At 42.3% G+C, this 18,654-nt stretch overlaps 1 protein-coding gene across 1 annotated transcript in view; it reads left to right on the top strand.

The window, feature by feature from the left end:
- KDR (kinase insert domain receptor) overlaps positions 1 to 11,106 on the top strand; it is a 30,216-nt gene extending 19,110 nt beyond the window's left edge. The window contains exons 21-30 of the mRNA XM_061370422.1: positions 509 to 665; positions 2,138 to 2,238; positions 3,578 to 3,700; positions 3,833 to 3,944; positions 4,337 to 4,436; positions 4,553 to 4,658; positions 6,627 to 6,778; positions 9,429 to 9,525; positions 9,651 to 9,739; positions 10,542 to 11,106. Of these exons, the coding sequence (XP_061226406.1) occupies positions 509 to 665; positions 2,138 to 2,238; positions 3,578 to 3,700; positions 3,833 to 3,944; positions 4,337 to 4,436; positions 4,553 to 4,658; positions 6,627 to 6,778; positions 9,429 to 9,525; positions 9,651 to 9,739; positions 10,542 to 10,761 (1,257 nt within the window). The 3' untranslated portion in view covers positions 10,762 to 11,106. The remainder of the gene's footprint in view (positions 1 to 508; positions 666 to 2,137; positions 2,239 to 3,577; positions 3,701 to 3,832; positions 3,945 to 4,336; positions 4,437 to 4,552; positions 4,659 to 6,626; positions 6,779 to 9,428; positions 9,526 to 9,650; positions 9,740 to 10,541) is intronic.
- Positions 11,107 to 18,654: the final 7,548 nt, after the last annotated feature.

The raw sequence follows: 18,654 nt of genomic DNA, 5'->3' as shown, positions 1-18,654 counted from the left end.
TCCCTATAGCTATTTGATATCTTAGGGGAAGGTGGAAATCAGAGTTTTAGGGCTGCTAGGGCTTTGGCCAACTTAGAGGTTTAGCACAGGGGCCTTTGCAAGAGTGGGAGGTAGAGCCATAGCAGTACAGAGAGGCTTGAGTATGTGAGAAGAGGTTTGGCAGCATCCGTGTGTGCTTCACAAGTGGTGGGCACCAAGGGGCTGAGACCCCCCCAAGCGTGTGGAGATGCTGCTGGGTTGCAGCCGGGAGACTGTGGGAGCAGGCTGAAGCCTTTGCTGTGGAGTGGCAGAGGGTGCTTGAACTGGTGAGCCCATGTGGCCATGAGTTAGGGTTCCACAACCAGAGCTGGCTTAGAACAGAGTGGCTGATATGCAAGTGCTGTGCTGCCCTCCCTACCCTCAGGGGTGCCAGTGGCACAGATTGCGGGGAGCACCACTGCCTCTCCTGGGAAAACTTGTGACACACTTTCTGCTTCTGATTTCTCCCACTCTCCCCTCACACTTCTAGAACAAAAGTGCCAGGTTCCGGCAGGGGAAGGAGAACTATGTTGGTGACCTCTCTGCAGACCTGAAGCGACGGCTGGACAGCATCACGAGCAGCCAGAGCTCAGCAAGCTCTGGCTTTGTGGAGGAGCGGTCCCTGAGTGACGTGGAAGAGGAGGATGGTAGGATATGTCTTCTCCTCATACTGGAACAGCTGTCTTTACTGGGGGCTGATGAGGAACATTGGGGACTATGTGATTTCCAAAGCTTCCTCAAAGCTGTGTGCATGGTATTTCCTGGGTGACCAAAGTTCCCGAGTTATGGATTATCTAGCTCAGCATCCCAAACCCCTCAGCATAATACAAGGTACTGTCCTGTCTTAAAAGGGTGCATTTTTAGTGCACTGCTTCTGTCTATTTTACACTCCATTGTCTTCAGGGAGAATTGCAGAGCACAGACTCAGAAGGCTGTGCAGAGGGGGTGCAGTTAGAGGATGCTAAGTAAATTTCCTCAGTGTTTATCCAGAAGTTAAATATCATGAAATGCCATTGGTTTATTAGCAGAGAAGCTGATTTGCCTTCCTGCTGCGCAGGTGGTCTGTCAGGAACAGGAAACCTGAATTACCACTCATTCAAAGCCTCCCCTGAATATACGTACCATCTGCAGCAGTTTCATTGATGCATTTGCCATGTTCAGCTTTGGCAAGGACAGCACAAAGTGCTCAGTGCTGCCAGTATATTTCAGAGACTGCTAAATTCAGCAAGTGGTGGGATCTGACTGGTCCGGAGGGAAGCCATAGCTCAACTGCCTGTACCTCAACTTCTACTAAAAATCATTTAATGCAAAGAAAAACATCAGTATGCTAACAGCGAAGATGATCTTGTGGTTTAAGTTTGATCCTAATAGATAATGTCAGGCATGCACTTTATGCATTTGTGCGCCGTTTTGGTCCTCAGACATCTCTGGTGTAAAAACCGACCCTCTGAACTGGAACGTTGTAAGAAGTATGTAGACATAAAGAGGCCTTGATATGAGTGGTTTAGCCACCAGTGTTATAGTTCTTGGAAGATTTCTTCTTAAAATCAAGAGCTGAGTAAAGTCATTGAGTTGTTTGTTTCAGCAGGAACTAAATGCCTAGGTATCTTTGTTGGATACTTGAGTGTATAATTCCTCCAAGTCACCAGAGGATGAGGTTAGTCTTCTTCTACCTTAAATTAGCAGGGCTTTTTGCCAAATTCAAGTCTTTCTCCCCATGGTGTATTCTTCCCCTCTAAGGACTAGGCGAGGCCTCCCTCTCATGGGTTTCCAAATTCATCTGCTGAAACCACAGCAAGCCTTTCCTGTCCTAGGAACCTGTGTGCTGACTTTTGGTTGTTTTTCTTCTGGGATTGTTTTGCAAATCTTTCCACTGGTGAGAACTGTGGAAATAAGCAAGGAGGGCTGGGGTATAACCCATCATCTCAAAGTTTATTTTACACACGACTAGTTTGGTGTAAAAAGGGTTGTTACTGATAACTATCCAGCCAAAAAAGGGAATATGTTTGCCCTTCCATTTCAATGTGGCATAAGGTTAAGATGGACTTTTACCTAAGAAGCAGTTATGGGTGAAATCAGTGACAAAGGGCATGTTTGGTTGTTGTCTGATTCTTTGCAGCTGGTCCTGAAGACCTTTGCAAAAACCCTTTGACCATGGAGGACCTCATCTGTTATAGCTTCCAGGTGGCGAGAGGAATGGAGTTCTTGGCTTCACGCAAAGTAAGGAACTTCTCAGGAAGAGTGGCATGTTATTTATTTGACTGTAGGAAATAGTGCTGTAGGTCTATAAAAGGAAACAGTATGTTCATCTTTGGACTAGCAGTCATCCGCAGCATTTTCTTTTTGCCTTAAGACATAACCAAATCATTAATACTACAGAGTGAAACAGCCCATGCATTTATTGACACAAATGTTAGTGATCTGTACAAGGCTTATGGGTCACTGATTCATAGAAGCATGATTAAGTAGTTGGAGGAGGTGAGCTGACTTATGAGGATGATTAAAAGAATTGGGGACAAATCTCTGGTAACCATAGCTAAACAGGAGTAAAGGAGTTTTCCCTGAGGAGGTTGCCTGTAACTTGTGCAGCAGGATTGGAAAGGCAGTGTGAGGAGAGATGATGCTCATCTATGAAACTTCATGGATGACTCCCTGGAAAGTCTCTTGCCAAAGACACCCTGGCAGTTGGTAACACCTCACCTGTATTTTCACTTTCTAGAAGTGCTTTTCTGTGGTTTGATCCTAAATATGCATAGCACATGTTTCAAAGGATGTAAATGCCAAAGAGCAAAGAATTGCTGCAGTTGTATAGACACAAAAAGTACTTAGAAATGGGAAAAGGGAATAAAAGCAGGGAATACAGCACTGCTCTAGAGTGCAGGCTAGGACTTCAAAACCAGACTTGAGAGTCCTTTCTAAAAACATGCATTTCTCTACATTTCATACATCATGGTTGGTGTGTATATGTAAAAATATGTCTTCAAATGATCTGCAGTTCTAGTCCATACTAGAAACGTATCTGCAGCCACTTTCAGAGCTTGGCTTTTTTACTTCAAGCTTCAAGTTTTGAAGACTTTGGGTTGTTGGCTAAGCTGTTGTTCTGCATATGTAAAGACATGTACTTTTCCCTCTGTAGTCAAGATTAGTTTGTGTTGGAATCAAATAGATGTTTTAGTGTGGTATGTTTTCCAGAGAGAGAGCATAGAGCGCACAGATTTGAGTGAACCTAAGTAAATCTAAAGGTAATCAGATCTGAACCTGTTTCGTGTCAGCTTCTTAGGATAATTAATTAGGTAACTTCAAAGGCCCTCTCTGCATAGTGGATAAACAGATGTATGTTTGGACTTGGGAATACAAGTCTCCCTGAGCCAAATCAGTTGTGACCATCACAAAAACACTTAAAATCAGTAACTGTTGATGCCGAGGTTTCTTTTTCTTAAAAGGTTTTAAGAATTATCTGGCCTTTGAGGGTCGGGGAGCACATGTGTGAAAGAGATCAGCCCTGTGGACAGAGCTGTGACAACAGGCAGCATACGAAGTTGTTTACTTCTCTTTGCAGTGCATCCACAGGGACCTGGCTGCTCGTAATATCCTCTTGTCAGACAATAACGTTGTCAAAATCTGTGATTTTGGCTTGGCTCGAGACATCTACAAAGACCCAGATTACGTCAGGAAAGGAGATGTAAGTTTCAGGTTCTCTGTTTCAGAGAGAATTAATATCAAGTCCGGACTCCTTCCCCACCCTCCTTAAATGGGTTTGTGGAAACTATTTTGCTAAACTGTGATACCTTTTTGTTTGTGGAAATGCTTTCAGGCCAGACTACCCCTAAAATGGATGGCACCAGAAACCATTTTTGATAGAGTATATACCATTCAGAGTGATGTATGGTCCTTCGGAGTTCTGCTGTGGGAAATATTTTCATTGGGTAAGTCACTTTAGTTTTACTGAGCCATCTTAAATCTTAAACAACAGAGTCAAGCAGTCAAAACAGAAAACAGTCAAAGTGTTCTTGGATCCTCTGCAACATGTTGGGTTTTTTTACTTCTTGAAAATTTCCTGTTTATTTTCTCCATCAAAATAAAATACTCAAATTTCCTTCAAAATGCAAATGTAGGAACATGGACTTGAAATGCTTCTTCATACAATTTCCGTAGGTGATGATGTGCTTCATCTACTCAATCATAAATCTAAATTGTTTGCACATCCAAATATACTGGATTATCTTATTAACTCAGGCCATAGCGAATTGTCTGTTTGAAAATCAATCCCAGAATTTAAGAGTCTAATGCATTAAAATTACCCTTGCTCTCATTTTAGGTGCATCGCCATACCCAGGAGTGAAAATTGACGAGGAATTTTGCAGAAGACTGAAAGAAGGAACAAGAATGAGAGCACCAGACTATACAACACCCGAAATGTGAGAAACTGTTCTTCCAGCTGCCTGCATTTACCCCACAATGATAGCAGGTGCTGGAGCAAGCAGTAGGTGCTGTTTTCCTCATGCTGATATTGTAATGGGCTTTGTTCTTCCAGGTACCAAACAATGCTGGATTGCTGGCATGGGGATCCTAAGCAGAGGCCAACTTTTTCAGAGCTGGTGGAACACCTGGGGAATTTGCTGCAAGCCAACGTCCGTCAGGTATATGGAATGTATTCTCTGATTGCTAAACCCACCAGCTGAACCCCTCCTATCCTGACATCCACCGTGAAATCTCCTAGTTGAGTACTGTCCACTGGGGATGTGGGGGAGCCTGGGCTTCTTCTACCCCTTCAGTTACTGACTGGCATAGGCGGGGAAAGGTTGCAGAGGTCTGTTATGGTAACCAAAAGCCATGTTACCCTGCCATCAAGGGCTTCCCATGAAACCTCCACTGCTGTTACTTAGCTGTCTGGCCAGCAGTTGTAGGTATGCTGGGGAGTTGTTCACCAGCCAGACAGCAGTGGCATCATGGGCTCAGTTTGTTGCTCTGATGCTGATTTCTCTGCATACTACAGAGGTGTTTCGGCAGGTAGCTCCTGTTGATCTTACTGTGCCAAAGATGGCTGTCTTAGCATATGTGAGCCTGTGGGCAGCCATGCTTTTAATGGCTCTTATGGAAAATGAGTATGCAGGTGTTTTGCTGTCTGTCAGCAGCTCAATGCAGATAAGTGTAGTAAGACTTGTCCTGTGTGCAGGCACTGTGGTAAGGGAGCCCACTGTGTCCAGGTGAGCTATATGGGCCTCCCTCCCATGTTCTCCATCTTGTGGATCCCTCCTAAAGTACTATGGAAGTGGACAAGGCCAGGGCAACAGATGTGAGCACACTGGGTGAGAGAGGCTGAGTTTGGCCACATGCTCTCCTATTAGTCAAGCTCTCCCTTTCTGACCTATTAGTAACAATAGGAATTACCTGCCCTTCCAAACTATTGTGTCTGTGCATACCAAAACTCAGAAAGGGGAGCTTTTATTCACTTTTCTGCAGAGCAGCTTGTATCACATGTATCACATCACCACAAGCTGGATGAGGTTGGAAGGGGCCTCTGGAAGTAATCTGGTCCAACCCCACTGCTCAAGCTGGACCACTTGGAACTTGATGATCTTAAGGTCCTTTCCAACCCTAACTATTCTATGATTCTATGATTCTATGATATCTGTTTGTCCGGGACATTGTCCAGATTGGCTTTTGAATATCTCCAAGTATGGAAACTTCGCAACCTCTCTGGGCAGCCTCTGCCACTGCCCAGTCACCCTCACAGGAAAAACAAGTGTTTCCTTGTATGTTCAAAACATATTTTGTGTTATTTACCTATAACTTAATATGGTTGGATTGCTAATGATTTAGACCCTCTTGTCATAAACTATTGTGTACTGTGACTATAAAAGACAAACCTGATTTACTGTCTGATAACGAATAGCTAAATATGTATGTGTCATATTGTAATCCAAAAGAGATAGATGCAAAAAAAACTTAGAAAAAATTAGATTAGAAAATCTACTAAAGGATTTCTCATGGGACTGTAAATAGATATGCAGTACTAAAGGATGCATAATCCATTTTTTCTATTATTTTAGAGCAAAAGTGTAAACAAGTGGAAGAAATTTAAAAAGTAGTTATCCTTGTTATTCACATCAAGTTTGATGTCAAACTATTGATAGAAAATTTTCTTTTTTGCTTGGTTTTTTTTCTTCTTTTTTTAATTAAATTTACTTCTTATACTTAATTTAGTCTTTCTGGTTAATATCAGAAATTTCTGTAGCCTAATTCATTTTAAGGTAATCTTTTTCTTCAGGTTCATATTCTTTGTGTCATTGAGATTCAAACATTCTTAAACCCTACATTTTTATTTCAAAGACATCAGTAAAAAAAAGTTCAGTTTATTCTTTATGTTATAGTATGTCTTATAAACCCATCATTTTTGAATCTAAAATTACTTGACAGTGATTCTTATTAAGTTTCCTTCTTTTAATGTAGCTGCTCTGCAAAGGTGATAAAATGTTCAGTTTAATAAAGCAGCCGCGGTATTACTGGACTGATGCATTCCCATGTACATGTGTGTGTAACTGTTTATGTCAGTGTATCTCTGTAGCCAATTTAATTTTTGTGGTTTTTTTCACTGCATTCTGCAGGATGGTAAAGACTACGTTGTCCTTCCTTTGTCAGTATCGCTGAATATGGAAGAGGACTCGGGTCTCTCTCTCCCCACTTCACCTGCTTCCTGTAGGGAGGAAGAGGAAGTCTGTGATCCTAAATTCCATTATGACAACACAGCAGGAATTAGGTATTTTATATGGTGGACATCCTACTGGGGCCTCTGGGCAGGTTTTGTTCATGCTGGGGGCAGGGAAAATGAAAGGAAGAGACTTTAGCTGCTTGGTCCATATTTAACCTCCTCCACAGGGATAAGAAGGAATCTGTAGAGCTTTTGTAGGCAAAAGCTAGTTTCTTATCTTCCCAAATGCCAATGACTTTTTTTTTACTACCTTTTCAACCTTTGATATTATCATTTAAAAAAAGAAAAATAAGTAATAAGTGTACTTAACTTAGTTTTTAAGAATCAGAATGAATAAGAAAGTCTTACTGATCCAATACAACTGTGTTCACACTCTCGTGTGGCAGCTGCCTAAAATATTAATGGTAATAGATTTATCATTAGTGACCTCTCTGGCATTTCCCCTCCTAGAGCGAAATGCTGATAAATAGGTCATGAATTGATGGCCAAGGGGAACGCAACCTAAATGTTACTGCTTTTTGTCCACTGCTTGTTTCTGGTGGGCTGTTGGGGCACCCATAATAGAGCAACAGCGGTAGATGCTGTTTGGTGTTGTGGCAGAGGTGACTTCCCCAATAAGGAGTTTGTACTAATGTATTTAAGAAGGGGTCACATTGGACCTTGTGAGGACCTCAGGCATGGGATGTAAGGGAGAAAGATATTTTCTCATCCAGTGCTGCCTAAGGTCAAATTCAGCCACTTGGGTGCTGGAAGCTCTGGGTTGCTTGCTGCAGTCTCAGGAGTAGGAGGAGGATAGAAGGAGATGGATCCAACTAGAATAGCAGAGAAGGACTCTGTTGGCAGGGTTCACATGGTTTCCACAAAGTGGAATCCTCTCCGTCACTGTTTGTCTTATATCTATCAAAGACAAACAAAGTTCCCAATGATTTTGTGTACCACAGGATGGCTTTTTTATGTTGTCCTGAGAAAGACTAGGTAGACAACAGTGCATTTCACACTTCAGTTATACTTGTGGTCCTAGAGTTGAACTCTCAACCCCCATGTTTTTGTAGTTCACTTTTAGGGACTTTAATTGGCTTGGTGGATAGCAGGAAAGATAAGAGTTTTATTTTCTCTTGGGGATTTTTGGCCCTTTTTTAATGGGACAGTCTATTATAAAATGCAAACATGTCAGGAAATACTGTCAGTATGTCATCTGAGCCCTCACTGCCACTGGGCAGGAGTCACACTCCACGTGTGGCCTTTCTCTGCCTGCACACTGTTTCTGGTCCTGTTTGCAGAATAGCTTGACTTAACCAGGAGGATCTTGCTCTTTGTAGTCCATGAAGGCTGACTCTTGTCTGGGTTGAGCAGAAAGATGCAGGACTTCCATAACTGGGAGGTTGTTCAGATCAAGAGGCTGGGGTTTCCAGTCCTCGCCCTGGTAACTGTAGTTCTGGCCATGCAGTTCTGTGCCTATGTGCACAATTAGATGCAAGCACACATGGAGCTTTCAGACTAAGAAGGCAAGTTGTGAATGAACTTATCACCATTTAAGGTGATGTACAGGAGGATAAGTTGACTAGATTGTCCATTAGATGTTTTTGGTCCTGTCAGGGTTGGGCTGGGAGTGGATTAGATAACATTGCAGAGTAACAGGAGCAGAAGACACGGTCAATAGAGAGATCTTGAAAGAACTGGTTTTGTTAAGTCTAGGAAGAGCAAATGGAGAGGGAACATATTAGCAGTTTCCAGTAAACGAAAAGTTGCTTGAAAGAGTATGCTAATTGTTTATTCTGTGTCCCTAGCAAGAGGACAAATTTTATTTGCAGCAAATACTTGGGTTTAATATTTGAAAACCATTCTAAAGTGTGATTGAGCACCTGGGCAGGCTACAAAGCGAACTTGTAAAATCCCCACCAGCTTAAATATGTGTTTGTTGGAGATAGGCAGGACTCAGCATAGCTGGACTCAAAGCTGGGAAATGGGATGAATGATGCTCTTAATTGCTTTCAGCTTTGTGCTTCAGGTGAATGCATGTTTCTTTTCTAAATCCATGGCTTTTTCTTCATTAGGTGTTAGGAACATAAATTTGTCCTTTTTAACTGGGACAGTATCCATTTTACTCCACATCCGTTTAGACAGAAAACTGAGGGTAGCTGTTCTGTTTGCTGTATTAGTACCTCCATGAAAGTAATGAGGTTTTTTTGTCCAATATTTTTTATGGATGTCATCGTGACCAGAGGGCTTCTTTTGGAGAAGAGCCTTCAAGAGACACGCAGCGCTCTCTGTCCTGATCCCCCCAGTTTAAGGGCGGCAGTCTGCTGAGTCTGCTGTTGTTGTCCTAGGTCCAGCCAGGGGTCTCAGAAGTGCAGTCCAAAGGAAGAGACACATATCTGAGCTCCAGGCTCCTCTGTTTATTATACTTCTAAGTGAAGCTTGCAGGAAGCGTAACTGAGAAAAGAGGCTGTTTTCTCTAAGCCATTTCTTAGAATATGCTCAGAGATCAAGATTGTCAGGAGCAGAAGGTCAGAAACATGCCACTTTCCAGCCTGTTCGTCCTTCTCAATAAATGGATATTTTGAGGTTTGCATAATATGTTTTGACAAAAGGATTAACTTCTCTGTAGAGAGATAAAAGGATTCTGATATCATTGTGCTGTGTGCAGCCAAGTTGTGGAAAGTGGACACAAAATATTTTTTGTTTGTTTTCTTTTCAGTCAGTACCGACATGGTAGCAAGAGAAAAAGCCGCCCTGTGAGCGTGAAAACATTTGAAGATGTCCCATTGGTAACCACTGTAAAAGTTGTTCAGGAGGTGAGTTTGTCTGATAGTTGTATGTCTTCTCTCTGTCTGTTTATTTTATTTTATTATTTTATTTTTTATATATATATATATTTATTTATCCCTTTGCATTTAATGCATTCCTAACACCTCTGCAGGAAAACCAGACAGATAGTGGGATGGTTCTTGCATCTGAAGAGCTGAAGACTTTGGAAGAGAGTGATAAACAAGTGAAACTAGCCTTTAGGTAAGGATTAGGCTGCATGTGGGTTTGAACAAGACGTTTTGCTTGCAGTATGTCAGAAAACTGATTGGTTTGTAAATGGTTTAGAAGACAAAATATTGTCTTACTGTATTTTTAAAAATACAAAGAAATATTGTGCATTGTGTCCCTGGTCATCTGCATTTGGTACCAGGAGAGGAAAGGTATGCAGCCATTGGAAATAATGGCTAGCACCGCAGAAGGGACTTGTATTTGTCAGCTACAAAAGCATCAACCGCCAGTCAAAGGAACTGAGTTGTTGCACACAATTGAGCATATTTTGAGGGCTTGTCTGCAGTGACAAAGAGCTCCTTTGCTTTTCTTTTTCTTTCTTTTTTTCTAAAGCTGACTCTTGGGTTTTCAGGATGTACCTGGGTGTATTTTCAGAGCATTGTTCAGGGGGGTCATTGTGCAGTTCACAGGAAGCACAGTAACGTTCGTGGAGCTCAAACCTCACGTATGCTCTCTGAGAGCTTCTTGGGAATTACTTTTTCCAGGACAACTTCAGTGCAAACAAAAGTATACTGCTGTTATAATTGCACCACAGCTGAAATGTGTGAAGCTTCTCAAAGTTTTCCACCCATTTCATCTGTGTTCACAATCTAACTCTTTGTATCGCCATAAAATTAAATATCTTTTTCATGTGTTAGTGAAGTTAGGGTATATAAAAAGGTCTCTTTTATAATCAAATGCATGTTTAAAAAGGCTTGAAGCCAGCTTTGCTAAGTGCCTTCCAGAAGACAGTCTCCACAGTTCTCTCAGTCCTGTTTCTGCTTGTTTTTCACAGCACGCTGGTACCCAGCAAGAGTAATGAGTCCGTCATGTCCGAAGCCTCCAACCAGACAAGCGGGTACCAGTCAGGGTACCACTCGGACGACATGGACACCACTGTGTACTCCAGTGAGGAGACTGAACTCTTGTGTGCCCGGGAGCCTTCTCCCCAGCTCTGCCATGCTCATGGGCTCGCCTATGATGGCTCCGTGCCGCTTGCCTCCCCACCGCTCTAGGGCGAAGCTCCAGGTCCCCCCACGATGTGCCTTCCTTGCCTGGGCTCGGTGGTATTCAGGTTTGATGTACAGAAAGACGGCATCCATGAGATGACTAAGAAAAGATGTTTATTTTTCCTGAAGAGGATGCAGGAGCATCTGGCAGCAAAACTGCGCTGTGCTGGGCTATGGGGCACTTTCCTCAAGAGATGCTTGTGGCTGAGGGTACAAAGCCCCAGCTGCAGTGTGTGGGCTGTGCCGACTGAGTGGCAGAGGCAGCATGGTGGCCTTAGGGACCCTGGTGACATAGTGTTCAACTGAACTGTTTCTAGTTGTACGAGATAACGGCACAGCCCTGCTCTTTTTTTGTTGTTGTTGTTTCTCCACTTGTGGCTGGACTCCAGGAAGGAAACAGCACGGCACTGGCTTCTTGTTTCTCAGAGTTATCCCTTGCTTGTACCTCCACAAACAAAAAAAGGAACCTCCAGCTCAAGGCTCTGGCAGTCGCTGATGGCCTGAGTCTAAACATAGGCTCGGCTAAATATAGGTGGGGGCGATGGTCTCTGTCCTTGGCAGAGGAAAACAGTTGCTGTACCAGACCGCATGAGCTCTATTTGCCTGCAAGGCTTGTGCGGTGAGGCTGGTCAGTAGGGAAAAGGCAGAGCACCGAGCCAAGTGATGGGACAGGGGTGCAGGGGCCATGCCTCATGTCTGAAGATGGCTCTGACCCACGTTGTCCCAGCACCCTTGACCCATGCCACATGCCTGCCTGCTTCTGAGCTAGCCTGAAACTGCTGCAGAAAATACCCCCTCTCTGAATCACCACCAGGGCAGCCTCTACAACAGGTAGAACAGTCAATGTAATCTACCTTGAGGCATCCTAAAGGCACCCTACCTTCTCATCTCATCCCCCCCTCCCTCAGATGTAGGTCTGACTCTTTCAATTTGCAAACTCAAAGTCTGTTTGCAATAGCAGAGATCTCGGTTTATGTAGTCTTGGGTATCCGTGACTGGTTTCGTGGCAGCTCCAATCTTCCCTGAATGGTGAGATTGTGCCTAATTGTTGGACAACTTCTTACCTGTGCTCTTGTAGTCCTAGAGCTCTGCTGATAGACACAACGCAGGCTACAAGATCTTAAAATGTAAAGCTATTTCTACTGAGTTCTTTTTTGTATTTTTATAATTATTTTTTTTCAGTTTGTACTTACTATAATGTCAAATGCTGGGAACCACGAATATAAGGCATATACAGTATTTATAGCCTCTTTATGTAGAAATAAATGTAATATATTAAAATATAAATATATATATTATATAATGTTATTGTACTAGTCATATTTTATATCAGTGTTCTGCAGCATTACAAGGGTCACAAAACTTTTAATAGCTACAATTTCACTTTATTACAAGGGACTGGAAATTTAGAGCTGGGGGCTACAAGTAGATCTGTTTGCTTTTCTTACATTTATTTTCCTATATCCTTTCTATTGACAGTGAGGTTTGTCAAGTGCTACTTGGTTCAAGTGCCATTTAATGAATCCAGTTATTTATACCATTGTACGGGTCTATCAACATTTCTGTGGCTACCTGTAGTAAAGAAGCTTCACTGATTTTAGCAGTTGGCAGTAAGTGCCTTTAGAGAAATGAGCACAGGAACAGGCTGCTTGCACAGACCGAATCTCCTCTGAAGGAGTTTATTATGTTCAGTTTGGGAATGGTTGATCTAATTGTATTGTGACTTTTGCCTTGGGAGTAGCAGTTTCCCTTAAAGGCTTATTCATCTTTTTCCCACTTGCATTTCTTCCCTCTCACTTCCTATAACTGAGATGTTGTCCTTGCTCTTGTGTAGCAATGTCTACCCTTATTTTAAATCTGTACTTAAAGGTCCCACCTTTTCACTCTGTTGCCCACCTTTTGACTTTCTCTTCTGCACTGTGCAGGCCTTCATTCTCAGTGGAAGACTGGCCACTGTTGGGGTATCAGGACTCCAAGTACTGTAACAGCTTATGATAAAATAAAAAAAGCAAGGGAAGTTAAACTATAAACCCCAGACTTTATTCAACTTCTCTTCACTGCAGTTTGAAATGAGACCTTCATAGGATACTGCATAGTCAGACCACTTCTCTTGGAAGTGGGAGATCTCACTGCTAAATTCTTCTCAGTCTGAATATGGGACTAACACCTTCTACACACTATGTGCACATCCTAGCTACAAGGCTGTGGAATGTCAAGCTTCAAATGTCTCTCCATTCCTCTCCTGAATCTGAAGAATTTTACATCCAGGAAAGAAGGAACTGGGAGGTCAGGTAGAAAAATAAGGCAGAGGCTTTGTAAATCTACAGTAAGGGCTTCTAGGAAGGACTTGTACTGTCATGTATATATTTAATATTTATCTTGCATCCCAGGCAAGAGTCTAGCCAATAATTGTATGCTCAATAGCCAGTGCTACAAACTTTACCTTCCCTCCTTTCCAATATTCTCCAATATCTTTAATGAAAATGTTCTCATGTGTATTACTGTATGATGGACATAAAATACTGACACTGGCAGAATATTGGTAGGTAACCTGCTAAGTCACATGTTGGAGAGTCCTGACAGAGAGGTGGAGGTGGAGATTTATCTTTGATGTCCATCTGTCCTAGTTCTGGAACTCCCAAATGTTTGGGATATTCAATTTAGATATCTCATTCTGTAGTTTTGTTTCCTCTCCAGACTGGTGTGACACACCGTATGTGCCACATACATGTAGTCAGATGCTTCCCTTTGTGGTTGTAGAACCTTTAAAATGGTTGTCTACCATAATGTAGACTGATGAAGTTGCAATATAACCATTTCAGCTAATGAGTTCTCACAGTTCTTGCCAGCCAATGAATCTCTCTTGTGGGTCCAAATAATTTTACATATGGCTGGAAAATGTGGGAACTAGGACACACCTGCTTTAGGAAAGGAAATTAGTGTCTTTAAAACAAAAACCAGAAAAAAAACCAACAAAAAAAGCCACCTCATATATTCAGATTCAGGAGAAAGCAAAGCTTCTATAAATGTGTTCATACATTTGGCATCCAGTAACACACATCTTTTCTTAGACCACAGCCATTACATCCTTTAAAACACCTGGACTTTCTGTTGTATTCTGAATACAGCACGTTCAGCTAATCCCCAGTCAGGCCACATCTGTCTTGATAGACACTTTAAGTTCCAAAAAGGATATTTTCAATGAAATGACAGAGATACAGAGCACAGATTTGCAAATGCTTCACAAACCACTCCCAGCTTTATCTCCATTTTGCAGCCATGAAGCAAAGTGGCAGCGTTTGGATCAGCATCCTTATCCATGAAATCCAGCTTGACTCTGAGCCCAATAAGCTGCAAACAGAAGGGGCACTCATGAGATTAGGGATCCAAACATACCACTCTGAGCAGCTGTGAACAGGGAGAAGCAGTGATGGGGTTGAATCCTCTTGCTCAGATGAACTGCCAGAATGAACTGTAATTGCTGGTGGGTTTGGATGTGGGGAATCAAGCTGAGCCATGCCTGAAATAGGCAGGTTTGGGGCTTGAAGATGGCTCATGTCAACTCTTATCAGTGTAAACACAGCCCATCTGAAGAATGCAGGGGCAGTCAAGTATAGTAGCTAGGTTCTTCTCCTTGCAAAAGATACTGTAAAATGTATCTCATTCTTTGCCTGGAAATGCCTTGCAAATCCAGTCCTTGCCCAAGCTTTTCTTATTAATGCATCTCCAATCACAAGCAAGTGTATTTCACACAAGCATAAAAGGTGTTGTGGTGATCCTTCATGTCTTCTTCTTCTGATGTGATTGTCCCCAGGCACCATAGCTGGGGACTTCTGGGATGAAGTGCTTTTTAATTCTAAAAGCAGCATGTGACTAAAAAAGCTACAATCACAGAGCTGTTGAATTGGGAACAAAAGTTTCCTGATAATTGCATATCTTATGGATGGTCCTAAGGCTGGGAAACATAGCTGGGTAGCATGGACAGCCTCCAGATATAAAGCTGAAATTGGCTATTTTTATATGAAACATTCCCAAACCATGAATCATCTGAGGTTTCCCCTCATCACTGATACTTGAGTACACACCCTGTGTTACCTCGCAGTATGGGACCTCACAAAGCAGCAGCAAGGGCAAGGAAAACAAAGTTAACATTTGTTCTTCCTAATTGAGAAATTTATCAGGGACAGAAGTTAACCAACAAAGAACTTTCCTTTGGACTTCAGCCCTGGATTTTCATTCTGCCTGGCTGAGTGTTGCATTCTGTGTCATAATATATGTCCTCAGCTCCTCAACCCCTGACATTCAGGCTGATTAAGTCCCAGAAGGTCATTGGGAAACATAGCAGAAGCTTGTAACATATGGTGCTGATAAACATCTCAGAATCAGAGATAAGGAGCTGGTCAATGTAATCTTAGGAAGCTCAGATTTGCTTGCCATAAAACTGTACAATGTAAAGCCTAATCCCTACACAGATTTAATTAGCTGTTAAACGTATCATGTTCATGATGAAGGGTGTTCTGGTAAGCTAGGTATTCACTGACTGCCACCAGTTGGTTCAGATGTGAAGTATCTTTGCCTTGCAGCTTGCTAGGATGACATGTTATGGTGAATGCCTGCTTTGTAAGCTTTTTTTGGGAGGGACAAATGAATTCAATTTCCAGACCCCCTTCTGTAGCGTCAGACACAGGCTCTGGTGCCAGGAAAAGTGGCAATGCTGTGTGGTTTCTTAACTCTTGGTCAGAAAAAGACTTTTATGAGGGTGGAATAAATGAACTGAGGTTTAATTCTACTTTCCAGGGGGAGCTGAAGCTGTCCAGCATCACACAGAACTGTTTCCCTGGGCACTGCGCTGCTTTCTCTTTCGGTGTAGTCATGCTAAGTGGCACGATTAGCAATGGTTACAAAAGTGAGTGGAAATGTAGCTACATTTCAGGTTTTTTCTCTTGTTCTGTTTTCACACTACAGTCAGAAGCAGGACTGCAACAGGTTGTACGTAAGGTAGTTTTCATCTTGCCAGGTTAAGCAGTGAGGGTTTAGCAGGCTGGACTTCTGCTTGTTGCAGTGTTGCATGTTGATAGTGTGGTGCACAGCAAACTCCGTGCTGCTGGCATCAAGCTCACTAGTAGCAAGCCGGCTGCAGGATATCCTCTGTATGTGCCAAAGCAACACCTTCAACTGCAGCACATCCACATGTGCAGCCATAGGGCTGCAAGCCATGTTTGGTTACTGCAGTTTCTCGCACACTGGGAACATGGTTATACCTGTGTCCTGCACTGTGATGGCAAAGAATATGTCATGTTTCATTTCTTTGGTATCAGAATGGCATTACTACAATCCCTTCTCAGACTCAGTTGAGGTTGGAGGTTGCAGTTAGTTTTCCACCATTTGTTCCCAGTATAGTAGACCCTGGCTCTGTTGACCCTACTCAACCCCACAGCTGATGAGGATCAGTGGGCAGCAGTGGCCTTTGGAGTGACACTCTGCCTGTACTTGGTAGTGCTGCACTGGCATGGAGCAGGGGAGAGTAGCAAAAGGCTGAAAGGAAGTTTTAATAACTGTATGTGTCCTTTTCAAATATGCATAGGTCCTTACACTGGAAAGTTGTACTTCAGCACCAGGAACTGAGGAAGAACAAAGGGGATTTGCCTGTTAAGAGAGCATCAGGTTGTGACACCATGGGACTGGAAAACCAGCACTGCTTATTACTAGTCATCTGGAGGCTGCTTTGCAGTCCATATTTCATACCTAAGTAGGGTCCCTAAGGGTTACTAGAATTTCACTTGAAGACTTGCAGAGCACATTGTTTATTACTCTGTTCACAATGTTCAGACTACGGTTTAGGATCTCATCAGCTGGCCAAGGCATTTGAAACATCAATGGACCCTCACGTTTAATATCCTTTGACAGATTTTCCACTTGCTTTTTGAACCCATGTAAAAACCCTTTGCACCTGCAACATCCAGCAGCAAAGACTTCTTGCATGCAGATTTTCGCTTGATGGCCCAAGCTATCTTCCCTTCTACTACCAAGTTTTCCTACTAATTTTCTCCATGTTATTTAGGATTTTGTGGATGGCTGTCCCCTCAGTCCTTCCCTTTCAAGACAGAATATTATAGTATTATATAATATATATAGAATATTATAGTATAGCCCATAGTAATATCTGTTCGTATCTCCACAAACTTTTACATAGGACCCATTTGTGAGAAGGTGACATTTGCCGGGCAGCTTCCAAGCAGGTCCCGGCAAGGTACCCGGCTTCGTGTGGGAGGAAGGAGGGTGTGGGACAGTCAGCAGAGAGCAGTGCTATGTCAACCAATTCGTGTGACGGATGTACCGCAGCATCCGCAAACATCAATGTCAAGATCCCACTTTGCTGGCATCTTCTCAGCATTGCTATTTTTGGCCTGTGAAATGTCTCCAAGGGTTGGGCTGGACTTGTCTCCCGTGTGTGCAGTGTCGCTCCATTCCCAGGCTGTTTGCACTGGCTCCTGGCTGGCTGCAGGGAGGGATAAGATGCAGAAAGCAGAGGCTGTATGGCTCAAATGCGGCACAAACAGGGGCACAATTTACCACTGCAGACCAGCAGAACAGAGCAAAAGCAGGGCCTATCTTATCAGTTACTTACTGAGTTAAGACTCTGGGGTATAAAAACTCTCTTTAAACTCTGGGTAATACCCATAAACGGAGCCCTTAGGAGATAACTCCGCAAGTGGAACTTTTTGAGTGCACTTATGTGTAGTTTTATATTGCAATCACAAAGTCATCTTTTTATTGCCTGATAAACTTCTTAAACTGGCATCAACTATTTAACATTACAGTTTAGTTAAGTACTAAAACAGCAGGGAGTGTGCAGCTAAAGCAATGTGATTATTATTGTATGGTTCAGTAACGCTATCAAAACAATGGCTTTGGGCATTTTAAGTCTGCTCTCAGGCTAATGTCACTAATTTTTCAGAAGGATTATTCAATTTTATTAGCAATTTACAACTCAGTGTAATTATATGGATATTAGAGAAATCAATATTGTATAATGTAGAATCCCTTAATGGCTATGCAGTTTGTTGAGTCTGTTACGGGAATAGCTTTGAAGTCAATTTAAGGAGGAATCTTTATAATTCTGCTGGAATTAGACTTTGAATGGTGAGATAGATGTCTTAGCTATTGGAGAGAGGATTGCAAAATCTGCCCTTATTCTTGAATCTTTGCATTCAAGTGACACTTTTAGAGGTAGACTACAGAAAGATCATTGCTGTATGTTTCAACATCTTCCTCCCATTCTGACTTTTAATTTAATTAAAATTCCTGACCACTACATGGTTTTTAAGCAAATTAATATATTCATATAAATATATGTATGTTCAAATCACCATGCCATAAACATGCTTGTCACCCATTCAAACATTCACTTATCTAAGGTGATATAAGGCGGAGAACTGTCTGTCACCGAAGTGTTTGTGACAGATTTCTTATCTGAACTAGTGAAATGAAATTCTTTTCCACAGGTTGCTAGTATTTACATCAGTTCAGAAAAATGTGAAGCAAATCAGTGGAAGAAGAAAGCATTCAGATGTACTAAGTATAAAGATTCCATCATAAGTTCGAGGAATGTCTGAGCTGCAAATCATGGGAAACTGAGATAGGGTATTTGGGAAAAGTTTTCTGTGCACTTATCCTGCTCTTTTACTCTTCCTTAGGCTTGCACTATCAAATACTAAGGTTTCTGTAAGGGTGCTTTGGTATACTGCGGTATGATCCCCCTGAAGTCTTTATAAGTTAACTTGTAAGCTGTTACAATTAACTAAAACACTGGCTCAACACATTAACTCTCTGGAAGAGTTACAGAGCTCAGCCTGCACATAAATGATCATAAGTATGTACTTTTCAACACACACTTAA

The sequence above is a fragment of the Neopsephotus bourkii genome, unplaced genomic scaffold, assembly GCF_033783945.1.
Source record: "Neopsephotus bourkii isolate Nb327-2 ecotype Australia unplaced genomic scaffold, CSIRO-AGI_Nbou_v1 NB_168, whole genome shotgun sequence".
NCBI lineage: Eukaryota > Metazoa > Chordata > Aves > Psittaciformes > Psittacidae > Neopsephotus > Neopsephotus bourkii.
Note: the sequence above shows the minus strand (reverse complement) of the source record. Positions and strands in the feature narration are given on the sequence as shown.